General features: G+C 44.8%; 1 protein-coding gene across 2 annotated transcripts in view; it reads left to right on the top strand.

Moving 5' to 3' along the window:
- Nucleotides 1–5,354: 5,354 nt before the first annotated feature.
- C5H18orf63 (chromosome 5 C18orf63 homolog) overlaps nucleotides 5,355–25,312 on the top strand; it is a 37,147-nt gene continuing 17,189 nt past the window's right edge. Inside the window, exons 1-5 of one of the 2 annotated variants that reach the window (XM_038747113.1) lie at nucleotides 5,355–5,549; nucleotides 9,703–9,827; nucleotides 10,920–11,102; nucleotides 13,009–13,087; nucleotides 22,104–22,160. In XM_038747113.1, coding sequence (XP_038603041.1) covers nucleotides 10,969–11,102; nucleotides 13,009–13,087; nucleotides 22,104–22,160 — 270 coding nt within the window. In that variant the 5' untranslated portion in view covers nucleotides 5,355–5,549; nucleotides 9,703–9,827; nucleotides 10,920–10,968. The remainder of the gene's footprint in view (nucleotides 5,550–9,702; nucleotides 9,828–10,919; nucleotides 11,103–13,008; nucleotides 13,088–22,103; nucleotides 22,161–25,312) is intronic. The other variant, XM_038747114.1, reaches the window with a different exon arrangement.

Here is a 25,312-nt window from a genome sequence, read left to right as displayed (position 1 = left end):
GGTTGTCCCACGTGGGGCTCACAGTCTCAATCCCCATTTTACAGATTGGGTAACTGAGGCACAGAGAAGTGAAGTGACTTGCCCAAAGTCACACAGCTGATAAACGGCAGAGCCGGGATTAGAACCCATGACCTCCGAGCCTGGGCTCTTTCCACTAGACCACATGCTGCTTCAATGTCCACACTATAAATTCCAGTGGGGAAGGACCCTGTTTTTTTTTAAGGTATATGTTAAGCACGTCCTATATCAAGCACTGTACTAAGCACTGGGGTAATCAATCAATCAATCAATCATATTTATTGAGCGCTTACTGTGTGCAGAGCACTGTACTAAGCGCTTGGGAAGTACAAGTTGGCAACATATAGAGACAGTCCCTACCCAACAGTGGGCTCACAGTCTAAAAGGGGGAGACAGAGAACAAAACCAAACACACTAACAAAATACAATAAATAGAATAGATATGTACAAGTAAAATAAGTAAATAAATAAATAAATAAATAAATAAATAAATAAATAAATAGAGTAATAAATCTGTACAAACATATATACATATATACAGGTGCTGTGGGGACGGGAAGGAGGTAAGATGGGGGGAATGGAGAGGGGGACGAGGGGGAGAGGAAGGGAGGGGTAGATAACAAGCTAATCTGTTTGGACACCATCCAAGTCCCACATGGGCTCAGAGCCTTAATCCCCAATTTACAGATGTAACTGAGGCCCAGAGAAGTTAGGTGACTAGCCCAAGGTCACACAGCAGACATGTGGATGAACTGAGATTAGAGCCCGGGCCTTCTGACTCGCAGGCCTCCCATCACACCGCTCACCTCAATCACTCAGTGGTATTTATTGTGTGCATACTGTGTGCTGAGCACTATACTAAGCGCTTGAGAGAGCTCACACAGTAGAATGGTAGACATGATTTTCATCCCTCACCTTTCAGCTAGAAAACAAAACAGAGCTTTTGCAGCCTCTTGCTTCACAAAACAAATTCTCACAAACTGGTCACAAGATCCGTTGAGATCAGTCGGTCTCTTATCTCGCCCCTGCCCCTTGACCACATCCTGCCTCTGGTCCGAAATGCCTTTCCGACTCAAATCCCACAGGCAATGACTCGCCCCACCTTCAAAGCCTTATTGGAGGCCCATCTCCTCCAGGAGGACTTCCCTGATTTAACCCGCCCTTTCCTCTTCTCCCACTCCCTTCTATGTCCCCCTGACTTGCTCTCTTTGTTCTTCCCCCTGCCTGCCCCACACCGCTTGTGTCTATGTCTGACATTTATTTGTTTATATTAATATCTGTCTCTCCCTCTCTAGACTGTAAGCTCGCGCTGTGGGCAGGGATCGTGTCTGTTTATTGTTGTATGGTGCTCTCCCAAGCACTTAGTACACTGCTCCGCACACAATAAATGCTCAGTAAATATGATTGAATGAATATTTATTGAGCACTGTCTGTGAGCCCTTGGATCTGTGACCTTTGAACATCCGTTATTAAGCACTTAGTTCAGTGCTCCGCACACAAGTGCTCAATAAACATGATTGAATGAATATTTATTGAGCACTGTCTGTGAGCCCTTGGATCTGTGACCTTTGAACATCTGTTATTAAGCACTTAGTTCAGTGCTCCACACACAAGTGCTCAATAAATATGATTGAATGAATATTTATTGAGCACTGTCCGTGAGCCCTTGGATCTGTGACCTTTGAACATCTGTTATTCTCCCCACCTCACAGCACTTATGTACATATCTTTAGATTATACTTGATAGATTATTTATTCATATCAATGTCTGTTTCCCCCTCTAGACTGTAAGCTCTTTATGGACAGGGAATGTGTCTGCCAATTCTGTTACATTGTACTCTCCCAAGCGCTTAGTTCAGTGCTCTGCACATAGAGCAGTCCTCTAGTCTGTAAATTCTCCCCCTTCTAGTCTGTGAGCCCGTCGTTGGGTGGGGACTGTCTCTATATGTTGCCGATTTGTACTTCCCAAGCGCTTAGCATATTGCTCTGCACTAAGCGCTCAATAAATACAATTGAATGAATGAATGAATGAATGAATAAATTCATTGTGGCTAGGGAATGTCTGTTTATTGTTCTATTGTACCCTTCCCAACACTTAGTACAGTGTTCTGCACGTAGTAAGCATTTAATAAATGAGATTGAATGAATAAGCACTCAATAAATACCATTGATTGACTTAACACTGTACTAAGCGCTTAGGAGAGCACAAGCCAATAGAGTTGGTAGACACATCAAGAACTTGGCCTGGGGGTTCACTCCATGGCCGGTGCACGATCATCATGGTGACGGTCATCACCATCAGGTCACGGGTTCTAATCCCAGCTCCGCCACGTGTCTGCTGTGTGACATTGGGCAAGGCATTTCATTTCTCTGGGCCTCAGTTCCCTCACCTGGAAAATGGGGATTAGGGCTGTGAGCCCCATGCAGTGACTTTGGGCAAGTCACTTCACTTCTCTGTGCCTCAGTTACCTCATCTGTAAAATGGGGATTAAGACTGTGAGTCCCACATGGGACAACCTGATTACCTTGTATCTACCCCAGCGCTTATACTTGTACATATCTGTTCTATTTATTTTATTTTGTTAGTATGTTTGGTTTTGTTCTGTCTCCCCCTTTTAGACTGTGAACCCACCGTTGGGTAGGGACTGTCTCTATATGTTGCCAACTTGTACTTCCCAAGCGCTTAGTACAGTGCTCTGCACACAGTAAGCACTCAATAAATACGATTGATTGATTGATTGATTAGAACAGTGCTTGGCACACAGTAAGTGTTTAACAAAAACCATCATTTTCTTCTAGACTGTGAGCCCGCTGTTGGGTAGGGACTGTCTCTATATATTACCAACTTGTACTTCCCTAACGCTTAGTACAGTGCTCTACACACAGTACAAGCTCAATAAATATGATTGAATGAAAGAGCACGGGCTTGGGAACCAGAAGTCATGGGTTCTAATACAGACACCGCCACATGTCTGCTGTGTGATTTTGGGCAAGTCACTTAACTTCTCTGAACCTCAGTTACCTCATCTGGAAAGTGGGGATTAAGACTGTGAGCCCCACATGGGACAACCTGATCACCTTGTATCTCCCCCTCCAGCGCTTAGAACAGTGCTTCGCACATAATAAGCGCTTAACAAATGCCATCATTATTATTATTATTTTCTTGTATCCACCCCAGTGCTTAGTACGGTGCCTGGCATACAGTAAGCGCTTAACAAGTACCACAATTATTGTGAGCCCACTGTTGGGTAGGGACTGTCTCTATGTGTTGCCAACTTGTACTTCCAAAGCGCTTAGTACAGTGCTCTGCACACAGTAAGTGCTCAATAAATATGATTGATTGATTATTGATTGATTATTATCATTATCATTATCATAATCATTATTATATAATTAATAATTATTATTATTAGAGAAGCAGCGTGGCTCAGTGGAAAGAGCACAGGCTTTGGAGTCAGAGGTCATGGGTTCGAATCCCGGCTCCGCCACATGTCTGCTGTGTGACCTTGGGCAAGTCACTTAACTTCTCTGAGCCTCAGTTACCTCATCTGTTAAATGGGGATTAAGACTGTGAGCCCCACGTGGGACAAGCTGATCACTTTGTATCCCCCCAAGCGCTTAGAACAGTGCTTTGCACATAGTAAGCGCTTAACAAATGCCAACATTATTATTATTATCATCATCATCATCATCATCATCATCTGAGCCATCGTGCAATGGGCCCCGCACGCCCCTAGGCGGCGCCCACTCCCCAACCCGAACACGCGCCCTTTTCCCGCTTTCGCCTGAGGGAGGGGCGGGGCCCCCAGGAGAATAGAGCCTTTCTATTGGTTGAGACGGATGCCACTCACCGCCGCATCAGGGGCCACGGAGGGCCCTTTCGACGCTAAAGCCCGCGCCCTCGCGCCGGCCTCTGATTGGCTGGAGATGGAGCTCTCCCGCGAATCGGCGACGGGATTGGCTCTGGGGCCGCAGCGCGCGCGGCGGGGCCGGGGGGCGGGGGGAGGGGCCGGCGCTGAACTAAAGCGCGGCGGGGGGAGGGCGCGGCCCACGGCGCGTGGACCGCCTACGTGTCGAGGCCTCCGAGGCCTCCTCCACCTCCTCCTCCGATGCCCAGTTCAGTCCCTCACTCTTCAATTCTCCCTTTTTCAATTTTAGCCCTTCAATCCCTTCCCTTCTAATCCCCCCTCATCAATCCTCCCCCTTCATATTCCTCCCTCTTCAATTCCCCCCTCTTCAATCCTCCCCCTTCGTTCTCTTCAGTCCTCCCCCTTCATTCTCTCCAGTCCCCCACTCTTCAATTCCCCCCTTCAGTCCTCCCCCTTCATTCTCTTCAGTCCCCCACTCTTCAATTCCCCCCTCTTCAATCCACCCCCTTCATTCTCTTCAGCCCCCCTCTTCAGTCCCCCCCTTCAATCCTCCCTCTTCGTTCTCTTCACTCTCCCCTTTCATCCCCCCACTTTGATCCCCCACTTCAATCCTACCTCTTCTTTCTCTTCAGTCCCCCCTCTTCAATCCTCCCTCTTCATTCTCTTCAGTCCCCCCTCTTCAGTTCCCTTTTCAGTCCCCCCCTTAAGTCCCCCCTTCAATCCTCCCTATTCATTATCTTCAGTCCTCCCTTTTCAGTCCTCCCTCTTCAGTCCCCCCTCTTCAATCCTCCCTCTTCATTCTCTTCAATCTCCCTTTCATCCCCCCCTCTTTGATCCCCCACTTCAATCCTACCTCTTCTTTCTCTTCAGTCCCCCCCTTCAGTCCTCCCTCTTCATTCTCTTCAGTCTCCCCCTTCAATGCCCCCTCTTCACTTCCCTTTTCAGTCCCCCCCCTTAAGTCCCCCTTCAATCCTCCCTATTCATTCTCTTCAGTCCTCCCTTTTCAGTCCTCCCTCTTCAGTCCCCCCTCTTCAATCCTCCCTCTTCATTCTCTTCAATCCCCCCTTTCATCCCCCCTCTTCGATCCCCCACTTCAATCCTACCTCTTCATTCTCTTCAATCCCCCCTCTTCAATCCTCCCTCTTCATTCTCTTCAGTCCCCCCTCTTCAGTTCCCTTTTCAGTCTCCACCTTAAGTCCCCCCTCTTCAATCCTCCTTCTTCATTCTTCCCTCTTCATTCTCTTCAGTCCTCCCTCTTAAATCCCCCCTCTTCAATCCCCCCTCTTCATTCTCTTCAGTCCCTTCTCTTCAGCCCTCCCCCTTCCATCCCCCCTTCCATCCCCCCTTCCATCCCCTCTTCCATCCCCCCCTTCCATCCCCCCTCTTCCATCCCCCCTCTTCCGTCCCCCCCTTTCACCCCCTCTCTTCCATCCCCCCCTTCCATCCTCCCCCTTCATTCTTTTCAGTCCCCGCTCTCCAATCCCCCCTCTTCATCGCCCGCCATTTCCAGCCTCTCCCAATTTCCTCAGCCCCGTAGGCAGGTGCAGGCAGCCAGAGGCGGGGAGACAGGCTTTGAGGCCGAAGCTGTGTACCCTTGGACACACAGTCCTGCCACCAAAACGCAAATATCCAGACACTCTTGGATTCGTCAGACAATCAATGGTATTTTTTATGATATCTGTTAAAGTGCTTTTTGTGTGTTGAAGCACTGTTATAAGCGCTGGGGTAGTTACAGGCTAATCAGGTCCTATGAGGGGCTCACAGTCTAAGTAGGAGGGAGAACGTATCCATTCATTCGGTCATATTTACTGGGCGCTGACCATGTGCAGAGCACTGTAGTAAGTGCTTGGAAGAGTACAATATAATAACTAACAGACAAACGAGTTCCCATTTTTCAGTTGGAGAAACTGAGGCCCCGAGAAGGCCCAAGTCAAAGCAGGCAAGTGGCAGAGCTGGGGTTAGAATTCAGGTCTCCTGTTTCCACTAAACCACTCTGTTGCCCATGCTGCTTATTGAGTGCTTATTGCATGTAGAGCACTGAACTAAGCGCTAAAAAGAATACAGTACCACAGAATTGGTATCCATGATCCCAACGTACAATGAGTTTACAGTCAAGAGACCCCAGCGCTTAGTGCATTGCCTGGCACATAGTAAGCGCTTAACAAATACCACCATTATTATTATTACTTCTCTCACAGTCTGTCAATCAAATCGGTCTAGAGGTTCATATGGGTACATTTGGACTCCTTCACATGTGCACACTTAGAGACAATGTGCACAATTGGACAGCCATACACACACACACACACATGCTAGACAATATGAATTTCCATGTAAAGTCTGCCCTTTACTTGAGGCCTACATGGTGGGACTTCTGGACTCCTCAGCTCTCAGTTTCCCCTCCCCTACAGATTTTGCCATAAAAATCTTACCAAGGCTTCTTGGCTAAAATTGGCCCATAGCAGTAGAGTTGTAATTTTGGGAAACCTTGGATCCATCCCTTCCTTTGTTTACCCGAAGAGCTGAAACCCATCAGCAGCCACCCATCGTTTCTGTGAGAAATATATTTAGGCAGATGTGCTCAGTACCAGGAAAATAAAGTGACTAAACAAAGCCAGTCACTTGGAGGAAGGATTAGTATCACCTCATCCATATTGATTGATTTTATTTATATACGTATAAATAAGCTCATCGTGGGCAGCTAATGTATCTGTTTATTGTTCTATTGTACTCTCCCAAGCACTTAGTACAGCACTCTGCACACAGTAAGTGCTCAATAAATATGATTGAATGAATATATATATATATATAGCTAAAGATATAAATATGTACATATATATACACCCACATATGTAGTCTACAGATTTTATTGGAGTCTCCCAAGCACTTAGTTTGTTTTTTATTTTTTGTTGTTTTTTATGGTATTTGTTAAGTGCTTCCTATGTGCAAGACACTGAATTAAGCACTGTGTAATTAAGTCAGGGCCATGGGCTGCACCATCCAATGGCAGTGAGGAGCCGCCTCTCTGCAACACAGAGTAAGCACTATATATATTAAATTTATATTAAATATGTAGCGCTTAGTCTTCATATATGTATGTATAAATACATGTATTTATTGAGTGCTGTGCTAGTGTACGAGGTGTGACAGACAATCCTTTTCACCCCATGTACACTCCGCGTATAGGTAAGGGCCGCCTTTACCTAACTGTTGCAGTTATCGACTGTGCCACATGCTGTTTACTTTTCTTCCTCTTGGCAGGTAATTGTGTCTGTGTTTATTGTTATATTGTACTCTCCCAAGCCTCTAGTACATTGCTCTGCACATAGTAAGTGCTCAATAAATATGATTGAATGAATGAATGAATGAATATCACCATCATCCCTAAAACTCCTCACTCTCGGCTTCAAGGCTCTCCATCCCTTCGCCCCCTCCTCCCTCACCTCCCTTCTCTCCTTCTCCAGCCCAGCTCACACCCTCCGCTCCTCTGCTGCTTCTAACCTCCTCACTGGGCCTCGTTCTCGCCTGTCCCGCCATCGACCACTGGCCCACATCCTTCCCCTGGCCCGGAATGCCCTCCCTCCACCCATCCTCCAAGCTAGTTCTCTTCCACCCTTCAAAGCCCTACTGAGAGCTCACCTCCTCCAGGAGGCCTTCCCAGACTGAGCCCCCTTTATCCTCTCCTCCTCCCCATCCCCCACCTTACCTCCTTCCCCTCCCCACAGCACTTGTATATATTGATACAGATTTATTACTCTATTTAGTTTACTTGTACATATTTACTACTCTATTTATTTTGCTAATAATGTGCATGTAGCTATAATTCTATTTATTCTGACGGTTTTGACACCTGTCTACTTGTTTTGTTCTGTTGTCTGTCTCCCCCTTCTAGACTGTGCGCCTGTTGTTGGGTAGGGACCGTCTCTATATGTTGCCGACTTATACTTCATTCATTCATTCATTCATTCCCAACCACTTAGTACAGTGCTCTGCACATAGTAGGCACTCAATAAATACGATTGAATGAATGAATCCCAGAGCCACGAAGACAAAGCAGTTGCCCCCATTCTGATCGCCATACTCAACCAGTCTTCGACAGTTGATTCTCACCCATCCTCTGCCCACCTACATCATTTGTGGGCAGAGCACAGCGCTAGGCACTTGGAAGCCCACTGTGGAAGTATAAGAGATAGTCCCCACGCTCAAGGAATTTGTTAATAATAATAATAATGCTGGGATTTGTTAAGCACTTACTGTGTGCCAAGTACTGTTCTATAATTTAATGGAGAGGAAACAATCTGGTGTTAGACCTCATATTGGACTGAATCCTCATCTTTTTCCTCTATATTGTATTAAATTTGCATTCTGAATTAATAAATGTATTCATTAGTGGTAATATCAGAATGGCACTTCAGAGATCTGTTACCAATTTTCCCAAAGGCTGTAAACTCTAAAAGTAAATAATTTAGAGTACTAGGGATTAATCTGCGTTAGGACCTGAATGTAATAGTGTTTATACATAGCCACTATTTTTGAATTTTTGTGGCCAAAAATAAGGGCCATAATTTTGGGTTTTCATTTTTCTTGTCTGTATATAACGATAACTTTAAAATAGGTGGAAAATTGTGACTGATCAATGCTAAAAACATTAAGAAGCTGCCTATACAAATGGATCGTAATAATTGTAATTTTGCTAAGGGTTTACTGTGTGCCAAACAATGCATTAAGTGTTAGGGTACAGACAAGATAATCAAGTCAGGCACAGTCCTTCTCCTACGTGCGGTTCACCGTCGAAGTAGGAGGGAGAACAAGGATATTGTTCTCCATTTTACAGGTAAGGAAACTGAGGCCTAGAGAAGTTAAATGACTTGACCAAGGTCACAGAACAGTCAAGTAGCAGAGCCAGTTTTAGATCCACGTCCTCTGACTCCCAAACCTGTGGTCTGTCCACTAGACCATGTTGTAGAAATCAGGAGCCATGAAATTCATTCCTTCATTCAATCGTATTTATTGAGCGCTTACTGTGTGCAGAGCACTGTACTAAGCACTTGGGAGGTACAAGTCGGCAACAGATAGAGACAGTCCCTACCCAACAGCGGGCTCACAATCTAGAAGGGGTGACAGACAACAAAACAAAACATGCAGACAGGTGTCAAAACCGTCAGAATAAATAGAATTATAGCTAAATGCACATCATTAATAAAATTGAGTAGTAAATATGTAGAAGTAAAATAAATACGGTAATAAATATGTACAAATATGTACAAGTGCTGTGGGGAGGGGAAAGAGGTAGGGCGGAGGGGATGGGGAGGAGGAGAGGAAAAGGGGGGCTCAGTCTGGGAAGGCCTCCTGGAGGAGGTGAGCTCTCAGTAGGGCTTTGAAGGGAGGAAGAGAGCTATCTTGGAGGATGTGTGGTGGGAGGGCATTCCAGGCCAGGGGAAGGACATGGGCCGGGGGTCAATGGCGGGACGGGCGAGAACAAGGCCCAGTGAGGAGGTGAGTGGCAGAGGAGTGGAGGGTGTGGGCTGGCTGTAGAAGGAGAGAAGGAAATCTTGTACCTGTCACTCCTGGAGAAAACAATAATAATGATTGTCCTATTTGTTAAGTGCTTACTATGTGCCAACCACTATACTTAGCACTGGCGGGGATATGAGCAAATCAAATAGGGCACAGTACGTGTCCCACATCAGGCTCACAGTCATAATCCCCATTTTACAGATGAGGGAATTGAGGCACCGAGAAGTGAAGTGACTTGACCAAGGTCACACGCCATATGCAGATTTTTCTCTGCGATTGTTTTTTTCTGTAATTTTAGAATCATCTGAGAGTGTTTCAAGACATTGCGAAGAAGGAAGGGGAGAAATCAGAAAATATTGAAGGAAGAGCCTCAAAAGCAAATGAGAAGATTTGTATTCTCACTCCAATTTAACATCGAGCATAGTGAGTCAATTTACAAATTGATACAACGCTGCAAACAAGAAACGTGACTACTAACACAAAGGTCCAGCCTGTGCACTCATCAGTGTGTGTCTGCTCAAGTGACCTTTTTAGTCATACTTGCACCAATAGGAAAACGTCATTTTCAGGGGTGTCTTAGTTAAATACCAGAACAACTCATCAAAAATGGCAGTTCAGTCCCTGTTTAGTTGTTGCTTTAATTGTACTTGGTAAGCACTTGCTGTGTGCTAAAGCACTGCACTAAGCACTGGGGTAGATACAAGACAATCAGATTGGACGCAGTCCCTGTCCCATACGGGCCTCACAATCTAAGTAAGAGAGAGTAGGATGAATGGAGAGTAGGGAGTAAGATGAATTGAAGGGAGTAGGATTTAATCCCCATTTTACAGATGAGGTAACTGAGACACAGAGAATCAATCAGTCATTTATTGAGCACTTACTGTGTGCAGAGCACTGTACTAAGTGCTTAAAAGTACAGTTTAACTGTACTTTAACTTTATGTTAAAGTACAGTTTAACAGAGTTGGTAGACACATTCCCTGCCCACAGTGAGCTAGCAGTCTAGAGAAATTCAATGACTTGCCCAAGGTCACACAGCAAACAAGTGGTGGAACTGGAATTAGAACCCAGGACCCCTGATTCCCAGGCCCTTATTCTTTCCACTAGGCCATACTGCTTCTCTCTTGCTCCTAGACTGTGAGCCCCACGTCGGAAAGGGACTGTTTCAGACGTGATGATCTTGTGTCTACCCCAACGCTTAGTACAGTGCTTGGCACATAGTGTTTAAAAATGCTGCCATTATTAACTCCATAAATACATATACATGGGTGTAAATATCAATTGTATAATCTGAGAAAAATCCCTTGCTTAATCCTGTAATGTAGATTCAAATTTCTCTAGCATTTAGCTTATTTAGAACTCATGGGAGAAAATTGGGGAAAAACAGTCCCCCAATATTAAGTGCTGTGTTCTATGTATTTATTTTTGTGTTGTCTTATTCCTTGCTATCATAAATGAATGCGCTTGCTCTTTTACGCGTAAATTAATATTTTGGTTGCTCTTGCCTTTTGGACAGGTGCCGTACCATCTTTCTTGTAAAAAGCTGTGACCCACAACAGAATAATATGAGTGATTCCAAGATAGAGTCGCTGTTCTTCACCAGTCTGCCAGATTTTCAAAAACTCTGTGCTGTCCGAGTAACGCTAAATCATGCGGTAACAGACACAGAGATTAGGAGTACACAGATGAAAATGTGCAGGTAAGTGTGTATACTTGAAGACATGTGTGACTTAGAGAAGCGGCCTGGCCTAGAGGATAGAGCACAGGCCTAGGAGCCAGAAGGACCTGAGTTCCAATCCTGATTCTGCCACTTATCTGCCGTGTGACCTTGAGCAAGTCGCTTAACTTCTCTGTGCCTCAGTTACATCATCTGTAAAATGGGGATTAAGACTGTGAGCCTTATGTGGGACTGGGTCTATGTCCAATCTGATTTACTTGTATCTACTCCTGCACTTAGAACAGTGCTTGGCACATAGTAGGCGCTTAACAAGTACCATAATAACTATTATCATTATTATTACATTGTATCTACCCCAGCACTTAGTAGAGTGCCTGGCATATAGTAAGTGCATAATAAATACCATAATAATAATTATTATTATATTGTACCTGCCCCAGTGCTTAGTATTGTGCCTGGCACATAGTAAGCGCATTCTCGAATCCGACAAACTAGTACACTTCCCCACTTCAAAGCCCTACTGAAAGCTCACCTCCTCCATGAGGCCTTCCCAGACTCAGCCCCCCTTTTTCCTCTGCTCCCCCTCCCCTCCCCATCACCCCAACTCGCTCCCTTTGCTCTACCCCCCTCCCCGCCCCACAGCTCTTGTATATATATGTACCTATTTATAATTATAATTTGTCTTATTTTAATTAATAATGTGTATATATCTGTAATTCTATCTATTTATAATGATGTTACTGATGCCTGTTTACTTGTTTTGATGTCTGTCTCCCCCCTTCTAGACTGTGAGCCCATTGTGGGCAGGGATTGTCTCTATCTGTTGCTGAATTGTACTTTCCAAGTGCTTAGCACAGTGCTCTGCACACAGTATGCACTCAATAAATATGATTGAATGAGCAAATATTATTATTATTATTATTATTATCAGTGGGGGATGATTACCTACGTACATTCAGAGAAGCAGCGTGGCTCAGTGGGAAGAGCACGGGCTTTGGAGTCAGAGGTCATGGGTTCAAGTCCCGGCTCCACCACTTGTCAGCTGTGTGACTTTGGGCAAGTCACTTAACTTCTCTGGGCCTCAGTTACCTCATCTGTAAAATGGGGATTGTCTATGAGCCCCCCGTGGTACAACCTGATCACCTTGTGCGCTTAGAACAGTGCTTTGCACATAGTAAGTGCTTAATAAATGCCATCATTATTATTCAAGCTAGAGTTTGGGGCTGCGCAGTGTAATAGACAACTAAATATTCATTAAGTACTTACAGCCAGAAGCATTAAAGTCTACAATTAAAATATTAAATTGAAAAGATATTTTCAAGTTGACAAGTAAAAATGGTAGCCAATGTGCCGAGTGAGGGCTTTCTCTGCACTACATTGGCACAAAAGGTTGCCAGTATTAGTGTAGTTCATAGTCAGGCCACTCCAGCAAGTGAAGAATAAGCCACGCAAGTTATATTCCATGACACAACTTTGGGTAGAACCACAAATCCAAAGTCAGGGCCAGAAATGGGCGCAGACACAAATCCACTGGCCCACAAGCCAGATTGAATGAAACAGGCCACAAATTAGCACTGGCCTGCATTCATTCATTCATTCAATCGTATTAATTGAGCGCTTACTGTGTGCAGAGCACTGGACTAAGCCCTTGGAAAGTACAATTCAGCAACAAATACAGACAATCCCTACCCAACAATGGGTTCAGATAAGGATGTCAAAGAGCCAGCCTAGAGAATGTCTTTCTAGTGCCCCGCTACTGTCCTAATTCAACTAGAATTGAAATATACTTAGAGAAATGGTATAAATTAAAAGCAAAGAAAAAACAGTACACCTGGCTGTAAATTCATTATTAAATGAATAATGGTGATATAGTAAATCAAAATATAAAATAAGTAATTAAATTATTGATATTTTTTCATCTCCCCAGGCAATTGCTGTTTTTACACCAGGATGTTCTTGCTTCGCCTGATCCGGGAAGGCTAGATAAAATTTTGGTAGTAACAGCGGTTAGTAATATCTTTAATTTCTTCTGAATTCTTCCAACTTAATGGGAGAAATGGTATCGTTAAAGAAATCATCAAGCTCTTAGTACAGTGCTCTGCACACAGTAAGCGCTCAATAAATATGATTGAATGATTCAAACAAATGAAGTTGAAAAGTGCCTGTTCACTTGTTTTGAAGTCTGTCTCCCCACTTCTAGACTGTGAGCCCATTGCTGGGCAGGGATTCTCTCTATTTGTTGCTGGATTGTACTTTCCCAGTGCTTAATACAGTGGTCTGCACAAAGTAAGCACTCAATAAATACGATTGAATGAATTGAATGAATGAAAGTGAATTTGGATTATGAGAGGGGCATGTTATTGTTATTGTTAAGTTATGGCTGAAAACAACATTTTTCTTCCTCTTTATATGTTTGTATCTGTATTCTTCCCAGTTGCCTTTTTTTTTAGTGTTGGATCCTTATTAATCAAGTAATCAGTCTACATCAAACGGAAACTTCTTGCCACAGGCTTTAAAGCCCTCACTCAGTTCTCCCCTTCGTATCGTACCTCGCTGATTTCCTACTCCAATCCAACCCTGACACTTTGCTCCTATTTACCAACCTACTCACTGTATCTTGATCTTGTCTATCTCCCCACCTACCCCTTACCCATGACTTACTTCTTGCCTGAAAGTCCCTCCACCTCCTCATTCGGCAGACCACCAGTCTCCGCACTTTCAAAGCCTTATTAAAATCCCATTCCCTCCAAGAGGCCTTCCTTACTTAGGCCCTTAAGTCTCTTCCTCCCTCTCCCTTCCGCGTAGCCCTAGCACTTGGATTTGCAACCTTTACCCACCCCAACCTCAGCTCCATAGCCCTTATGTCCATATCTATAATGTATTTTACTGTCTGTCTTCCCTTCTAGACTGTAAACTTGTTGTGGGCAGGAAACCGGTTGACTCTGTTGTCCTCTCCCAAGTGCTCTGCACACAGTCAGTTGTTGATAAAACTCAATAAAAATGAAGCAGCGTGGCTTAGTGGAAAGAGTTCAGGCTTGGGAGTCAGAAGGTCATGGGTTCTAATGCCGACTTTGCCGCTTGTCTGCTGTGTGACGTTGGGCAAGCCACTTAACTCCTCTGGGCCTCAGTTACCTCATCTGTAAAATGGGGATTAAGGCTGTGAGCCCCACGTGAGACAACCTGGTTACCTTGTAACTACCCCAGCCCTTAGAACGGTGCTTGGCACATAGGAAACACTTAACAAATACCATAATTATTAATAATAATAATAAATACTATTAATTGGGTCATTGACTCATACAACATCTGTCTATTTTCAAAGCTGCCCCTTAACATCCCAATCTCCGTTGCTGCCTCTGAACAATAAGAACAAACTCTCTCCTGATTGTTGCCCCACAGGTTGGTTCATCTGCTTCCGTGTTCCCCAACAATCCACTATTATTTCTCATTTTTTGAGACTGGACTTCAGTGTGTCTTTAAATTGCTCATTCTGCCGTCACTGAGGCATCACATCCCCTTTCAGCTCAACCTAAAGCAGTTAAACATCTGCGTGACCTGCTATCATCCAGTCTCCCCAGTGGTGAGGGGCTTTTCATCCTCCCTTGCAGCCCACCCAATTGAGACCCAGCCTTTCTCCAATACTTCCCCACCCCTACCCCTCTCCATGGTGATCAGGCCATTAGAAGAAGGAACTGGATTCAATCAGTCAATCAGTAGCATTTATGGAGTACCTATTGACTGCCAGCTGGCCTTCCAATCAATCAATCAGTAGTATTTATTGACCAATCGTTGTGTGCAGCACTGGACTAAGCGCATGGGAGAGTACAAAATGACAGAGTTGGTAGATACATTCCCGGCCCTCTAGGATCTTGCAGTCTAGAGAAGGAGCTTACAGGCTACAGAGGTTTGCAGTCTAGATTTAACATTTATCAGATTAAATCGTTTTCTCACCACTGTATTTTGCCCCTACTAGCACTGAGTCACCTCTGTGTCACATTAGAATAATAATAATAACTTTGGTATTTGTTCATCCCTTACTATGTGCCAGGCACTGTACTAAGCCCTAGAGTGGATACAAGCAGATCGAGTTGGACACAGTCCCTGTCCCGCGTGAGGCTCACAGTCTTAATCCCCATTTTACAGATGAGGGAACTGAGGCACAGAGAAGTGAGGTGACTTCCCCAAGGCCACACAGCAGACAAGCACCAGAGCCAGGAGTAGAACCCATGACCTTCTGACTCCTAGGCCTGTGCATTATCCACTAGGAAGGGAGAACAGGTATTGAATCCCCATTTTACAGATGAGGAAACTGAGGCACAGAGAAGTGAAGTGACTTGCCCAAGTTGCTTCATCTTACTTGTAGTTCATTTTAGGCTCCGTCTCCCCTGCTAGATTGCAAGATCCTTGAGGGCAGGGATTGTGTGTCTACCAACCCTCCCAAGTATACTCTTGGGAAATATGCTTCTCCATGCTAGAGAAGCAGCGTGGCTTAGTGGAAAAAGCACGGGCTTTGGAGTCAGAGGTCATGGGTTCAAATCCCGGCTCCGCTAATTGTCAGCTGTGTGACTTTGGGCAAGTCACTTAACTTCTCTGTGCCTCAGTTACCTCATCTGTAAAATGGGGATTAAAACTGTGAGCCCCCCATGGGACAACCTGATCTCCTTGTAATCTCCCCAGCGCTTAGAACAGTGCTTTGCACATAGTAAGCACTTAATAAATACCATCATTATTATTATTATTACTCTCCCATGCGCTAGGTATAATACTCTGCACAGAATAAATACTCAGTCAATATGATGGACACTGTGTGCAGAGCACTGGACTAAGCGCTGGGGAGATAGACACGATCCCTGCCTGCATGCTGCTTACAATCTAGCGGGAATGAAGGACACTAAAATAAATTAGAGGAGGAGGAAGCAGTAGAATATAGAGCTACTACAGAGTGCGGTGGGAAGGGGAAGGAGAGTTGTGAGGACCCAAGTGCTTAGGTGACTTGGCAGTGCTGAAGCAGAAGTTGGCCATAATATAGGGTGGGGAGGTGAAAGATTAATCAAGGAAGGCCCCCCGGGAGATGTATGATCCAATGGATCAATGGAAAGAGCCCGGGCTTGGGAGTCAGAGGGTTCAAATCCCGACTCTGCCAATTGTCAGCTGTGTGACCTTGGGCAAGTCACTTCACTTCTCTGTGCCTCAGTTACCTCACCTGTAAAATGGGGATGAAGACTGTGAGCCCCACGTGGGACAATCTGATTACCTTGTAACCGCCCCAGCGCTTAGAATAGTGCTTGGCACATAGTAATAATAATAATGATGGCATTTATTAAGTGTTTACTATGTTCTAAGCGCTGGGGAGGTTACAAGGTGATCAGGTTGTCCCACAGGGGGCTCACAGTCTTCATCCCCATTTTACAGATGAGGGAACTGAGGCCCAGAGAAGTGAAGTGACTTGCCCAAAGTCACAGAGCTGACAATTGGCAGAGCTGGGATTCGAACCTATGACCTCTGACTCCAAAGCCCGGGCTCTTTCCATCAAGCCATGCTGCTTCACTTGTCTGCTTAATGACCTTGGGCAAGTGACTCCACTTCTCCGGGCCTCAGTTCCCTCATCTGGAAAAGGGGGGTGAAAACTGTGAGCCCTGTGTGGGACAGGGACTGTGTCCAACCTCATTATCTTGTATCCACCCCAGTGCTTAGTACAGTGCCTGGCACATAGTAAGCGCTTAACCAATACCATTACAAACAGAGAAACCCCTGGCCTCATGGGACAATCTGATCACCTTGTATCCTCCCCAGCTCATAGAGGAGTACTTTGCACATAGTAAGCGCTTAACAAATGCCATTATTATTATCAATCAATCGATGGTATTTATTGAGGGCTTGCTGTTTGCAGAGCACCGTGCCCAGTGCTTGGGAGAGTGCAGTATAATAGAGTTGGTAGATACGTTCCTTACCCACAGCGAGCGTGGTTTCAGAAGGGGTTCTCTTCAAGAATCGCAGGGTCACTCACCATTTTATTTTTGGTTAAGGGTTTACTCTGAGTCAAGCAGTGTTCTAAGCTCTGGGGAAGATACTAATTAATTAGGTTGGACGCGGTCCCTGTCCCACATGGGGCTCACCTCTTGATCCCTGTGGGATATCCTGGGCTCCACTTCCTTCCCGCCCCCTTCTCCCTTTCCTCTTTGATCTCAAGAAGCAGCATGGCGTAATGGATAGAGTCCGGCCTGGAAGTCAGAAGGTTGTCCAGAGCCAGGAGTAAAACCCATGACCTCTGGCTCCTGGGCCTGGGCTCTATCCACTAGGGAAGAAGAACAGGTATTGAATAATAATAATGATGGCATTTGTTAAGCGCTTACAGTGTGGGAGGCCGTCCCAGACTGAGCCCCTTCCTTCCTCTCCCCCTCGTCCCCCTCTCCATCCCCCCCATCTTACCTCCTTCCCTTCCCCACAGCACCTGTATATATGTATATATGTTTGTACATATTTATTACTCTATTTATTGATTGATTTTACTTGTACATATCTATTCTATTTATTTTATTTTGTTAGTATGTTTGGTTTTGTTCTCTGTCTCCCCCTTTTAGACTGTGAGCCCACTGCTGGGTAGGGACTGTCTCTATATGTTGCCAATTTGTACTTCCCAAGCGCTTAGTACAGTGCTCTGCACATAGCGCTTAATAAATACGATTGATGATGATGATGATGAATGTGCAAAGCACTGTTCGAAGCTCTGGGTGATACAGGGTGATCAGGTTGTCCCACATGGGGCTCACAGTCTTAATCCCCATTTTAAAGATGAGGTAACTGAGGCTCAGAGAAGTTAAGTGACTTGCCCAAAGTCACACAGCCGACAAGTGGTGGAACAGGGATTAGAACCCATGACCTCTGACTCCCAAACCCGTGCTCTTTCCACTGAGCCACGCTGCGTCTCACAGAATCCCCATTTTACAGATGAGAAAACTGAGGCACAGAGAAGTGAAGTTACTTGCCTGAGGTCACGTACCCTGCAAATGGCAGAGTAAGGATTAAAACCTAAGTCATTCATTCATTCATTCGATCATATTTATTGAGCGCTTACTGTGTGCAAAGCACTGTACTGAGATCTCCTGATCCCAGGCCCCTGCTGTTTTCACTAGGGCATGCTGAGGATGTCTGCCGACTACTCAGTTCTCCCAAGGGCTTAAAACAGTGTTTGACATATAGTAAGCGATCAATAAAGTGCAATGATTGATCGTTTGGGACTTATTGGCCTCGAACATTCAGATCTGTGTGGACTTGGAGAGCCTTGCTTATTAGTTTTGATTTCACTCTTTTGTTTTATAATAGAACATTAGGGTGTTCAATCAATAGTATTTAATGAGCATCTTAGGTTCAGGGTACTGTACTGAAAATTTGAGAGAGTATAGTAGAATTAGTAGGTACGATCCCTGTCCTCAGAGAGTTTACAGTCTAGGGGAGGAGATACAAAGCAAATTTAAAAATAGGAGGAAGAAGGAAAAGTGGATACAGGGATGGATAAGAGCTTAAAGAAGAGTGCGTGTAAAATGAAGTTGATGAAGATGATGCTGCGTAGAGAAGCAGCATGGCTCAGTGGAAAGAGTCTGGGCTTGGGAGTCAGAGGTCATGGGTTCTAATCCCAACTCCGCCACTTGTCAGCTGTGTGATTTTGGGCAAGTCACTTCACTTCTCTGTGCCTCAGTTACCTCAGCTGGAAAATGGGGATTAAGACTGTGAATCCCACCTGGGACAACCTAAGAACCTTGCATCTCTCCCAGCGCTTAGAACAGTGCTCGGCACATAGTAAGCGCTTAACAAATACCATCATTATTATGAAGTGCTGCTCCAGTTGGTTGTGAATTAAAAAAGGACATAGTTGGTGTGAGCATGCCAGGTTATAGGTGAAAGGACGTACCCTGGGAAGAAGCCAAAATTAGGGAAACCACTTGGAGGAGGTGAGCTTTAAGAAGGACCTTGAAGAACAGGAGAGCTGAGATCTGGCAGATTTGAAGGGCGAGTTCATTCATTCATTAATTTATCCCATTGTATTTATCGAGCACTTACTGTGTGCAAAGAACTGTACTAAGCGCTTAAGATAGTACAATATAACAATAAACAGACACTTTCCCTGCCTACAACAAGCTTACAGTCTGGAGTTCCAGGCAGAAGAGAGATTCATTCATTCATTCAATCAATCATATTTATTGAGCGCTTACTGTGTGCAGAGCACTGTACTAAGCTCTTGGGAAGTACAAGTCGGCAACATCTAGGGACGGTCCCTACCCAACAACGGGCTCACAGTCTAGAAGGGGGAGACAGACAACAAAACAAAACATGTGGACAGGTGTCAAGTCGCCAGAACAAATAGAATTAAAGCTAAATGCACATCATTAACAAAATAAATAGAATAGTAAATATGTACAAGTAAAATAAATAGAGTAATAATCTGTAAAAACATATGCAGGTGCTGTGGGGAGGGGAAGAAGGTAGGGTGGGGAGGATGGGGGGGAGGAAAGGGAAAAGGGGCCTCAGTCAGGGAAGGCCTCTTGGAGGAGGTGAGCTCTCAGTAGGGCTTTGAAGGGAGGAAGAGAGCTAGCTTGGCAGATGTGTGGAGGGAGGGCATTCCGGGCCAGGGGGAGGACGTGGGCCGGGGATCGATGGCGGGATGGGCAAGAACGAGGCCCAGTGAGGTTAAGCTTCTTGTCTAGACTGGAACTTCCTTGTGGGCAGGGAAGGTGTCTACCAACTCTGTTGTACTGTACCCCCCTAAGCGATTAGTCCAGCGCTCTTCACATAGTAAGCGCTCAATAAATACCACTGACTGATTGAAGGAAGGACTTGAGGATGGGGTCAGAAACAGGAGAGAAGAGAATGCGGTGCAATTTAGCAGGTTGGCTTTAGAGGAGTAGAGAGTGTGAGCTGGGATGTGCTGGGAGAAGGGAGTGGAGAAGTAGGAGGGCACGAACTGGTGGAGTGTCTTTAAGCCAATGATCAGGAGTTTCTGCTTGATGCAGAGAGATGGATTCATTCATTCATTCATTCATTCAACCATATTTATTGAGTGTTCACTGTGTGCAAAGCACTTTATTAAGCACTTGGGAGATTCTCTTATTAGATGCTGTGGAGTCATTTTGGATTCATAGCGATTTTATGGTTCTTTTCCCATAGAGTTTTCTTGGTAAAAACACAGAAGTGGTTCATCATTGCCTTCTTTTGCGCGGTAAAAGCTTAAGTCTCTGCCTTTTTGTCTTTGATCAACATTTTGATCACTCGATCACCCTCCTTTGACTCTTTCCCACGCCGCTGCTGCCCAGCACAGGTGAATCAACTTTGACACTTCGGCTTAGACTTTTCCATTCTGGGTAGCCAGGGTGAGAGAGTGTGTCTCAGTGGCATAGGTCTAAACTTCATCAGCGTATGCAAACTCTCCCACCATGTTTAGGCGTTGATTCATAGGAGGGGCTTGGAAGAGTACAATATAACCATAAACAAATGTATTCCCTGCCCACAGTGAGCCTACAGTCTAGGCAACCAGTAACTAGGCCCATCTCCTCCAAGAAGCCTTCCCTGACTAAGCCCTCCTCTCCTCTCCTCTCCTCCCACTCCCTTATGCACTGCTCTTACTTGCTCCTTCATTCATCCTTCCATATCAGCACAGATGTATATACCTGTCATTTATTTATCTATTTATTTCTGTTAATGTCTGGTCTCCCCCTTTAGACTGGGAGCTCCTTGTGGGCAGGAAGTTGTCTGTTGTTGTACTGGACTCTTCCAAGGACTTAGTACAGTGCTTTGTACACAGTAAGAGCCCAATGAATACGACTGAATGAATAAATGAAGGTTTTTGAGGCATAGGAGGTATTTTAGAAGAACGATGAGGGCAGCAGAGTGAAGGATGGACTGAAGAGCAGGGAGACCAGCAAGGAGACTGATATAGTAGTCAAGCCCAGATTAATTCATTCAGTTGATCGTATTTAGTGAGCATCTGCTGTGTGCAGAGCACTGTGGCAAGTGCCTGGACAGAGGTGGTGGCTGGGTGGGAGGGTGAGAGGAAAGGGCAGAGCTGCGATTTTAACAATAAACTGAAAATCAGTCAATCAGTGGTATTTATTGAGCACTTACTAGGTGCAGAGCACTGTTTTAAGCACTTGGGAGAGTATGATAGAAGAGTATTAGCAGTCACGTTCCCTGCCCGTAATGAACTTACAATCTGGAGGAAGAGACAGACATTAATATGAATAAATAAGTCATATGGAAGGTTAAAGAGAGGGAAGTCTAGGATAATGCTCTCTTTCCTCTTCTCCCTCTCCTTCTGTGTCCCACTCACTTGCTCCTTTATTCATCCCCCTCCCAGCCCCACAGCGCTTATGTCCGTATTGTCATTTATTTATTTCTATTGATGTCCATCTCCCCCTCTAGACTGTAAACTCATTATGGGCAGGGAATGTACTCTCCCAAGCGCTTAGCACAGTGCCCTGCACACAGTAAGTGCTCAATAGGTACAATTGAATGAATGAATGACTGAAATGCCACTTCAAGGAGAAGTGGGTGTCTGCAAGTCTGGAATTCTTTTCCAAGCCTTCTAATAATTAGGTCAGTTTCCTACTTAACGTAGCAAGAAAGAATCCCCAGCTGACTAATACTTCCTCTCCCTCCTTCCCTGTCTTACCCGTGGAGTCTGCTCAGCCTCCAGAAATGGAAATTCAGGAAATTCTTACTTCAAGAAGGCAATCCTTCATTCAGTGGCATTCCTTGAGCACTTACTACGTGCAGAGCACTGCACTAAGCCCTTGGGAGAGTTACAGTACAATAGAGTTAGACATGGTCCCTGCCCACAACGAGTTTACAGTTTAGAAGAATGGGAGTCGCAATGATTTCGAGGCCTTGTAAGGCTAGGAGAGCTACGGTCGATTGGAAAGTTGTCCTCCACGTAGGCTTGTTCTGAACTTTATGAACTTTTTTTGGACTTTCTATATTGGATTATATAAATATTTTATTTAAAATTGTCCATGTTTTAATTTTTTTTAGATTACATTTTACAAAAGTGGAAAGCTTCAAGATTACGCTAGGAGTCATGGAGCTACGGTAAGTTTTAAAAGGGAATGTTAATTCCTAATATGTTTATCCTGTGGACTGTAAGCTCTTTGTAGGCCAGGGATTGCATCTACCGACTCAGTTGTGTTGTAATTCCTGAAATGTTTAGTTCAGTACAGTAAGCACTCAGTAAATACCATTGATTGATCCATTTCAACTACAAACTTGCAATGTGCAGTAGTCTATTTTTCTCAGTGTTCATTTTTGTGGACTTCAATGAGAAAAAAAAAATGTCTTGCTTAACAGCCGCCTGAATTACAGTCCAATCAATCAAGCAATCAATCACATTTATTGAGCGCTTACTATGTGCAGAGCACTGGTATTTACTGAGTGCTTACTATGTGCAGAGCACTGTACTAAGCACTTGGGAGATTACCATATGACAGAATTAGCAGACACATTCCCGGCCCATAACGAGCTTGCACTCTTGATTATTTGAAGCTGATTATCTTCTGATTACTCTCCCTTCTTTCAAAGTCTAATTGAAGTCACATCTCTTCCAAGAGCCCTTCACTGACTAAACCCTCCTTTTCTTTTCTCCCAATCCCTTCTGCATTGCCCTGACTTGCCCCCTTTATCCATTCCCCCTCCCAGCTCCACAGCACTTATGTCCATATCATCATAATCAATCATATTTATTGAGCGCTTACTATGTGCAGAGCACTGTACTAAGCGCTTGGGAAGTACAAATTGGCAACATATAGAGACAGTCCCTACCCAACATTGGGCTCACAGTCCATATCTGTCATGCATTTATTTCTATTAATGTCCGTCTCCCCCTCTAGACTGTAAGCTCATTGCGGGCAGGGAATGTGTCTGTTTATTGTTCTATTGTCCTCTCCCAAGCGCTTAGTACAGTGCTCTGCACACAGTAAGCACTCAATAAATGCCATTGACTAACTGACTCTCACCCTTTCCTCCTCTTTCTCCTACTTCCTACTGCTTTTGGACATTTCACTGCCCACCGAAGCCTGGATGGGGACAGAGAAGTGAAATAAACTCCAATCCACTCATTTTCATTTTTACTGGCAATTCTGATTAGAGGGTTAGTGAGAAAGGAGCCAAACTGTTGAATAAAATCATCTTCATCAATGATATTTATTCATTCATTCAATCATATTTATTGAGCGCTTACTGTGTGTAGAGCACTGTACTAAGCACTTGGGAGAGTACAATAGAACAATAAACATATTCCCTGCCATTTATTGAGCGCTTGCTGTGTGCAGGCATTGTACTAAGCACTTGGGAGAGTTCAATATAATAGAGTTGGCAGACACACTTCCTGCCCACAACAGGCTTACAGACTAGAGGGGGAGAAAGACAGTGATATTAAAAAAATTATAATATATAATTTATAGTTGTGAACATAAGTGCTGTGGAGCTGAGGGTGATGCGAAAAGCAAATGCCTAAATAATAATAATAATGGCATTTATTAAGGGTTTACTAAGTGCCAAGCACTGTTCTAAGCACTGGGGAGGTTACAAGGTGATCAAGTTGTCCCACGGGGTGCTCACAGTCTTCATCCCCATTTGACAGATGAGGGAACTGAGGCACAGAGAAGTGAAATGACTTGCCCAAATTCACACAGCTGACAGTTGGTGGAGCCGGGATTTGAACTCATGACCTCTGACTCCAAGGCTTGGGCTTTTTCCATTGAGCCACGCTGTTTCTCGCAGACCCAAAAGTCACAGATCCAAGTGCTTAGTCGAAGCAGAACGGAGAGGGAGCCGGGAAAAAGAGCCTTCATCGGGGAATCAAGTGGGTGGTTCTTATGTAAAATTTCTGGTTATCCATGTTATTTCTGTTACCCATTTCCACCAAGAATGGGTAAATTGAGCCACATGGACACAAATGCTGGGGTGCTGGGACAGGAGACGAACAAGGGGAGCAAGTCAGGGTCACACAGAAGGGAGTGGGAGAAGATTCTGGTTCTTTTCCCTGTGTACTTCCTCTCAGCGTTTAGAACAGTGCTTGGCACATAGAAATCGCTTAGCAAGTACCATAATAATTATTATTATTCCTCTCCCCAACTCCTCCCAAAGCTCCAGGCAGCCACCGTGTCTGGCACAATAAATAGTACCGACGGATTGATAAATAACAATCGTCTCTATTAGCCAGTTAAGCATTATTAAAGCCTTTCCTCTAGATACTATTTCCATTCATTGTGGGCAGGGAACGTATCTGCCAACTCAGTTATATTGTCCTCTCCCAAGCATTCAGTCCAGTGCTCTGCACAGAGGAAGCGCTCAACAAATACCATTGATTGATTGATTGCAAAGGTAAAGAGGGTTTTGCAGTAGAAACTTTCCATTTTTGATCTGAGATGGAACAATCTTTTTGCCTCTGGAACTTCCTTGCCTGGGCACAATTGCCATTCTGGGAGTTAGGTGACATGAGCCTCAACTCTGAGCCCCTTCAGAAGTGTGGGGGCAGGAGGGATTGAGAAAGAGGGGCACTTCCCAGGGACAGAAGTTGACCCTGGGCAAGTTACTTAATTTCTGTGTGCCTCAGAGAAGTGTCAACGTCTCTGTGCCTCAGAGAAGTGTAAAGTAGAGATTAAGGCTGTGAGCCCCACATAGGACAGGGACTGTGTCCCACCTGATTAGCTTGTGCTCAGTACAGTGTCTGGCACATAGTAAGCACTTAACAAATACCATTAAAAAAAAAATCCCCTCACTTTTCTGTGCTTCAGTTACCTCATCTGTAAAATGGGGATTAAGACTGCGAGCCCCACGTGGGACAGGGACTGTGTCCAAGCTGATTAACGTGTACTTACCCCAGTGCTTAGTTCAGTACCTGGCCTGTAATGAGCATTTAACAAATACCATAAAAAATAAAGTGCTACCTCTCTGACCGAGGAGGCCAGTTGGATCCAGTACAGGAGAAGCGTGACCTCGTGGAGAGAGCCCGGGCCTCGGAGTTGTCGGCTTCTGAAAAATAAGTCACAGCAACATAGCAGAGGGGGTTTATTATTGCAATAGTAATACCGATCTGTAGGTGTGAGGATGGGGTAGTCTGCTCCTCTAAAAGTGGGCTCGATCGTCACTGCCATAAAGGTGGAAAGTTCAGCCTTTTAGAGTCCGGAGTGAAGGAGAATGTATCTTTTCCCGCCACTCGGCTGGAGTGGCGGGAATGCAAGTCA

This window comes from Tachyglossus aculeatus, chromosome 5 (assembly GCF_015852505.1).
Source record: "Tachyglossus aculeatus isolate mTacAcu1 chromosome 5, mTacAcu1.pri, whole genome shotgun sequence".
Taxonomy (NCBI): Eukaryota; Metazoa; Chordata; class Mammalia; order Monotremata; family Tachyglossidae; genus Tachyglossus; species Tachyglossus aculeatus.
This window is presented reverse-complemented; position numbering and strand designations above follow the sequence as displayed.